At 36.1% G+C, this 7,996-nt stretch overlaps 1 protein-coding gene across 6 annotated transcripts in view; it reads right to left on the bottom strand.

Moving 5' to 3' along the window:
- The window catches only part of LOC107677304 (phospholipid phosphatase-related protein type 5-like), a 61,928-nt gene that overhangs the window by 41,621 nt on the left and 12,311 nt on the right, over positions 1-7,996 (bottom strand). For 4 of the 6 annotated variants that reach the window (XM_016472172.1, XM_016472171.1, XM_016472168.1 and 1 more), the window contains exon 3: positions 6,497-6,685. In XM_016472172.1, the coding sequence (XP_016327658.1) occupies positions 6,497-6,685 (189 nt within the window). Of the gene's footprint in view, positions 1-6,496; positions 7,004-7,996 lie in introns of those variants that run through there. The other 2 variants (XM_016472173.1, XM_016472170.1) reach the window with 2 other exon arrangements.

Raw genomic sequence — 7,996 nt, forward strand, 5'->3', positions numbered from 1 at the left:
TATATATATATAGATAGACATATAGATAGATATATAGATAGATATATATAGATAGATATATATATATATATTGTACTGTACATACAAAGATGAAACTCTCTGACAATAAAACACCAGTTAGCTTTCTTCAAAATAGACAGAATAAAAAAGTTATTTGTGAATAAATCTCATGAAACTTTGATGAATATGTCTGGGTCATATTTCACCCCATAATCAAAAGAAAATAAAAGAGAAAAATTATGAGGCATATTTTAGGACTATTAATATATAATCCTTCAATAAATCATTAATGTGCACAAAATATATTATTTAAATCATAAATTATTTGTCAGTAGTATTTGCAATGCATTTAATTTATTTTAGACTGATTTAAAAAAAAAAATGTTTAGACAATTTTAACAGTATTACAGTAGCAGAATTTGTGTGTAAAAATGTTTTTAATATGAAATTGTCAATGCAAAAAAGGTACTAAGTAACAACAGGACTTTATTCAAATATTATTTATTATGAATAAGACATTTCTATGAGACTCACATAAAATGACATTAAGCTGTAAAACCCTAATTGGAAGCTTTATTTCTAAAAGTGAGTCAGAGAAATATGTGCATGCTTATATTAGCTTATTATTAGTTATAAGTCATGTGGTAATTGCTTTCTTGTCCTAAGTGACTTCAGCACGTCTTTATTACAGGGACAGTCCCCCTGGAGCAATCTGGGTTAAGTGCCTTGCTCAAGGGCACATGATGATAGGGGACGTCTCAAAGAGTGTGCATGAGAATGTGTTTCGTGTTCAATATAAGACGTTTACATACAAGTGCACTTGCAAATCATGAGCTAAAATGACTGGCACATTGCATATTAAATGAATAGTTTACCAGAAATAAAAGTTTGCTGAAAATGCAATCACCCTCTCAGGCCATCCAAGATGTAGATGAGTTTGTTTCTTCATCAGAACAGATTTGGAGAAATGTAGCATTACATCACTTGCTCACCAGTGGATCCTCTGCAGTGAATGGGTGCCGTCAGAATGAGAGTCCAAACAGCTGATAAAAACAATCCACACAATTCCTGCCTATCAATGAATGTCGTGTGAAGTGAAAAGCTGTGTGTTTGTAATAAACAAAACCATCGTTTGTAACTTCAAATCACTGCTTCTGGCTAAAAAATGAGTCCTCCATCCGTAATTTGGCTTTCTCAAGTAAAAAAAGCTGTCTCATCTGAATCAGGAGAAAAATATTCACCATGTACCATTTTCAAGTAAAAACAGTCCAAAACAGTTCTAAACAAACATGTCAACTTTTTCAATGGGGGTAAAGCTAGTATACAGTAGATTATGGACTATTTTGGCCAAAAGCGACAGTTAAAAATAGGGCTGCCCGCTAACAGTCGACTAACCATTAGTCGATGCGAAGAGGCTTAGTCGATCAAAATTTTATTAGTCGCCTAGTTGCAGTGACAAAAAAAAAATCCACAGGAAGTGGCGAAGTCACGTAGTCCGTGACAGACAGATAATTAACAGTACATCGGTCAGGACACCCAAACAGTCATTTCGTTTGGGACCTCAAATGTGGCATATCTTCTGAAACATGTAAGTAATAGCATCATTACATGGCTGGTCGCTTTAATGTTAACTTAGAAAAATGTGCGCTATTCGAGTGTTTGTGCTGAGTGTGGAAGCTGAATAGCAGCGCACTCACTACATGACAGTTAACATGGAAATGCCGGTGTTGTGCCGAATTCTGCACTCCTGCCAGATCATGCACCCCCTCGTTTTGGTAGGTTTAGGAGTAGTTGTGAGGTGGGGTTAGGATTAGGCAATCAGTTAGCGACTTCAACAAGGGGGTGCATAATCTGGCAGGGGTGCAGAATTCGGCACACCGGTGCAATCATTTGCATTTAACTTAAAATACTCCATTATTTTTGGTCATACAGATAAGAGTAATACATTTTTTAAATCTTCTTTTATTTGTGTGCACTCACAATAACAACAAAACGTTTTGCTTTTGTAACATGATGAAAGCAAACAGGGAGTGCTTTCTGCCATCTAGGTCTCTGTGAACTTGAGCGTGTCAAAAACAAATTTACATTTTACAATAAAAATGAACACTACAACCGAAACACTAGTTTATCAATGAATTATCATAATGTTAAGGCAGTCTTCTTGCCATTTGTTCCCTTACGCATTCATAATCATTACTTCTGCGGTGTGCTGTGGCAAGTTTTATGTGTGCGCTTGAGCGCTGATAGGCTATAGGCAATTAAAGGCTCATTATTATGAATTATATGGTTCATAAATATAAAAGTGCGATCAGTCTAAACGCTTTAAATGAATAACTATTAGTCGATCAGAAAAATCTTTAGTCGAGGACAGCCTTAGTTAAAACACCTTAATGATTTGTTTCTTACAAACTACATCTCTTCACACTTCACAAGACATGATTATGATGTTTCTCTTTGACTGCACCCATTCACTGCAGAGGATCCATTTGTGAGCAAGTGATGTAGTGCTAAATTTCTCCAAATCTGTTCCAATTAAGAAATAAACATCTACATCACGAATGGCCTGAGAGTGAGTATACATTTTCAACAGATGTTCATTTTTGGGTGAAGTATTCCTTTAATCTTGCCATGACTATTGGCCCTGCCTTGCGCTATCAAGTAAATCTGCAAAAGTCATCATGGAAAGTCATTAAATGCTTGGGTAAAACAATTATACTCAAACTTTGCTCATTATAATCTCTGTTGAAGTATGGGCTTTATTGTGATTTAGCACATTTGGCAGTGATCGTCAAATTCCATTCATTATCAGAAGATTTATCAGTATTAAATAGGATTTTACGTTGTAATCGGTTTTAAATGAAGATGTGATGGGAATGCTAGTCTGCCTCATCCAAAAGTCTGACTGTCTACGTGTGATATCACACAATCGCATCCAAATCCAGCAGCGAACTTATGTTGAGGGATTTCTTTAATCATTTACGTTTGAAAGACTTTTTCCCCTAAATCCGCACCTTAACGCATCAATGTCATTTTGCCAATATCGGCTCAAACTGAGCAATATCTCTGTCTGAAGCTCATATCTTTACCGCAAGCCTTTCAGACTACAAATCACAGTGTGATGGTTTCAGTGCAAGTCTGCCGTGGAGTTTATGAGCAATACTTTGTGGAGATAGAGTTCATTTCTCTTTACGACAGCTTTGGCTGGGGTCATAGTGTTGCGACATGGAGATCGGATTGTTATTTTTCGGTCTAGAAAAACATGAGCCAATATCTGTCTGCACCACTCAGAAAGGTGTTGGGGGAAAAAATATAACCTAGCTGCCATGTAGCAACACTTATAATCTGACAGCACTGTAAATGAAAAATGCATCTATTAGAGTCTGGAAACTTATAATCTGACAGCACTGTAAATGAAAAATGCATCTATTGGAGTCTGGAAACAGTCTAGGAGGGAATCACTGAAAATAAGTAGTCTTTATATTTAATTTTCTTTCTTCCACTCATCTTTTGTATTCAGACTATGAAGCATACCAACATAGCCAAACATACCAAACACTTCAATAATTTTGACTATTAATAAAATCTAGTCCACACTGCAGCTTATTCTAAAAACCACCCACTTAAACAGCAATCAATTGTCTGATCAACGTGTAAAGTCACAAACCATAGTTTTTATTTATTTATTTATTTTAATTTATATTTTTAGAGGTGTGGGCAAATCTGCAATCTAGAATAGGTTATCAGCAAAGAAAAGAAGAATATATGCTCACTAAGTGCTAAATTTGATAAAAAAAATGTACCTTGGTTCAACAGTAAAAATGCAACTATACAAGGAAAAGGAACTAAATCTAATTTGTCAGAGACAAAAATATTAAATAAATAAATAAAAATAAATACATAACTTAAAAAAAAAAGAGAGAGAGAGAGAGAGAGAGAGAGAGAGACAAATTGCATGGCTACATTGCTTGAATTTGGCTTGGGTAATTTTGTGTAAAAAAGATCTCACCACCCCCACTGTCTCTTAATAATAATAATAATTTTTCATGGCCAGTAAGCATTATTTATGGCAGGTGTAACCAGAATTGCATTTGGACCTTGGCTCAAGGATAGCATTTACTTGCTATTAAATATCTCCAACCAATCTCCTGAATGCAAAAAAAAAACAAAAAAAAACCACACACAAATGAAGCTTCATTTCTATCCACTGAATGTGATCAGCCCTAAGAAAAAGTAAATACATGAATAAATGAATTAATTAATTAATAAATATGCAAATAATCTATCTGCCTGGCATTCTCTTGTATATTTAGCAGAAACAAAGAAACAGAAATAGTTCAAAATAGAAATGATAGAGTCCCATCGAATGTAATCCTAAAATCAATATATAATGAACCAAAAGAGAACTCCGAAAGCTTCACGTTTTAAGCATAAAATGTCCTTTTATCTGCAGCCATTCATCTGTTAAACGCATTCGATGGATACAGAACCCCACTATGAGCTGACAGAGCAGCAAAGGTCCAGTGCGGCGGCACATTACATTGAGTCACTGCTACTGATGAAATAATGTGGGCTGGTGAACATTAAATTACAGACAGTGAGATGTGAGATGTCTATATTCACAGTTTGCTGTTCTCTGCAGTTTTCGATGAACAAGTATTATTAAACAACAATGAAGTTGTCAGTGAATAGTCAAGCTAATGAAGGCATTCAGTATTGGGGCAATGTCTTATGAGATCTAACATCAAAGGCTTCGTCTTAAGCTAGGTATGAAGAGAGAGGGGGTTTTATGATATGCAGGCTTAATTTATGCATGTGTAGCGTCTGGACCAATCAAAAACACAATTTTTCATTTGATTTAACAAATCAGTTATTCATTAGATTTGCTCATAACTGGAGTCACTTAATCATGCCGATTTATGCTACAAGCTCTGTGTAGAATTGAACAGTAAGAAAGTTATTTCCTTTAACCAGGAAATTAACGTTCTTAGAATTGACAAACAGTTGACCCTGAGAGGTCAGCTAAATATCTACAGCGGATCTAAATATTTATAATTAATTATAACTAGTTATGATTAATTATTCATATTTCCCCATGAGCTGATTCGCTACAATGCATAGATAATGAAAACTCATTATGCTGATTTACCAAGATGAAACATATTTGGATCAGTTTAATTATACAATCCTGCATGCATGAAAATGAGTATTCCATTCAGTTGTTTAAGAAATAACATTTAAATTATAAATAAACATACAAAATCAGCAGAGTTGGAATGTATTTGAATGTGAAAGTGATAATGAACAGCAGTGTCAACTAAAGGCAGTCATGACTCACACACAAGTCTCGTCTTAAAGACTCATGGTGTGCATTATTTCTGTACCTCAGACAGCATTGCCAGAACACAGCACTGTTGCACATATTCCGAAAGTGTTTTTTTTTATTAAACCTGTCTTTTATGCATCTCTAGCTTGAATTACTTTAATGCAATCACTCGCATTGCTCAATCAATAATAAATAGCACATTTTCAAGTGTTTTTGTTAAACCTCTCTTGCAAACCTCTAAAAATCAAAGCACAAATCAAGCAAAATCACTTATTCAATCAAAATCTAAAACAAATCACACATTAATTATTATAGAACCACTTGCAACCCATGGCACTTGGCAAAAATGGCAAAAATAATATCAAACCACTAATCAAACTCTAGCCGGATCTTCTTCCATGCAATCATTTCTCTAATTAATCAAAATCAAGTTTTGCATCTGAAGTTTGATTTGCTTCCATGCAATTATTCCTTTAATAATCCATAAATGCAAAAAAAAATACAACTGAAAATCAGTATCAAAAACTCAAATCAGCATTAATCAATATTGATTGAAGACAATCGATATCAAGTGATCACATCAGTCTCTAGTCTTTCATAATTATTAATTTACGAATTACTTAAAATGACGTATAATTGAAAAACTAAATATGAATATTACTTGAAAATCATACTCATACTCTAACAAGGAGAATAAATATCAAGTAATAACCTATACATATTCTTACTAGTCTGATGTGCTTTCAATCAATTATCAATTCATCAACACCTAACAGGTAAGTCAATATGAAATCACTTATCAATCTGATCCGCCTTGATGCAATCATTGTTTTTAATCAATAATTGTGAATGCACTTAAGATAAATCAACTGATCACTTACAGTCAATAACACTTATACATCCACCAGTTATCATTTATAAATCTCAAGCTTAATTTGCTTTTATGCAATAACTAATTCATTTGTCAATACATGTAAATCACTTGAAAGCACTTATCAACGATAATCAATATAAATCAATCAATTTATCATTTATCAACCTCTGCTTTTATGCAATAATTTATTCATTTATCAATAAATGAATTTATCAATGATTATCAATATCCTCTGATCACTACATGGCACTTAGCTATCAATGAAGTGACTGTCATAACCACTGCCATCAGCGACTCACCAGCAGTGTGGGGACTCCAGTGACCACCGCGTACAACAGGGCGGGCGGGATGGCGCTCGTGTCCTCGGGTCCGAGGTAGGGTTTCGTGTACGCAGTCTCGTAGCAGAAGAAGCCCTGCACGTGCACGTTGAACGTGTCCGTGTACTCGAAGTAATATGCCAGCATGACCGTCCCCGCCATGATCACCAGCTGGAAGTAAAGCATGGTCGTCAGAGAGTGGGGCAGGAACATTTACCAACAATCCAGTGGAGAACCTCCAAACATCTGAGCTCTCGTTATAGTTCCCGCATCTCGCCGGGGTCTGACGCTCCGAGCGTACGCGAGGTTGGCACGCGAAGACGCACGAGCTGCATGGCACAGCGCTCGCGCTGGAATGAGAGAGCGCGTGCGAGGAGAGCGCGAGAAAGTGCCACCGCGCGCTCCTTACTACAGCCAGCTGATGATGATGATGAGACACGGCAGGCGCCGTGCTCGCGCCCCATCATCATCATCATCCGCTCAGAGGTTATTCCGTCAGTCACCAAATGTCACCTCTGCTCTTTCAACACTGACGAACAACAATAAAGCTGGCTCTTTCTGTAAAATATACTAACACACAGACGGTACAATGTCAAGTGATGATTTAAAGTTCATAAACACGTTGACCAATCATAACGTAACGCGCACACTAACACAAAAGAAACTCCATACAGGTCGCACGTTTAAAATAAAATGTAAACTAACTTGCTGGTTCCAGCAGGGAATTTAAAGAAAAAGAAATTCATACCCTTTAGCTTATAGAATGTATATATTTTCACAAAGTATTGCCACAATCGTAAAATTTGCCTATATTAAAGGGGTCCTATTATGCTCTTTTACAAAGTCTTGATTTTGTTTTGGGGGTGTACTAGAACATGCTCTCATGCTTGGTGGTTCGAAAAACGCATTATTTTTCACATAATTTACATTATTAAAATACCTTTCTCCCCAGCCTGGCACAAACGGCTCGATTAGTTCCGGCTTTGATGAAGGTCCGCCTTCCGAAAAACAAAATGTGTTGTGATTGGTTAGCTGTCCCAGTGCGTTGTGATTGCTGAACAGCTTAGACGGTGTTTCAGTACTGCCACGCCCCTCGCTCCGTCTTTCAACAAACTAGTGATGGGAAGTTCGGATCATTTTACCGACTCGGACCTTTGAGTCTCGTTCAGCAAAATGAACGAATCTTTTTTCGAGTCATTTCGTTCATTTCGTTCATTTTAACAAAATATAATTAAAATGTTACGTGTTACTTCCCTAATATGTCTACTACTTACGCAAACGTTGATCACACTACAAACAATACAAAACTGCTATAAGAAACAGAAAATATTAATTCATTGTTTACCTGAGTCTTCAGTCTATGATTAGCTCACCTCCTCTTATCTGACAAGTCTTCGTGTTTGGGCTTATGGGGCTGTCACGTGATGAACGAACGACTCGGAAAAACCCGAAGACTCGAGATGAACTAATCAATTCTCTTTC

The sequence above is a fragment of the Sinocyclocheilus anshuiensis genome, unplaced genomic scaffold, assembly GCF_001515605.1.
Source record: "Sinocyclocheilus anshuiensis isolate Anshui unplaced genomic scaffold, SAMN03320099.WGS_v1.1 scaffold392, whole genome shotgun sequence".
NCBI classification, from domain to species: domain Eukaryota; kingdom Metazoa; phylum Chordata; class Actinopteri; order Cypriniformes; family Cyprinidae; genus Sinocyclocheilus; species Sinocyclocheilus anshuiensis.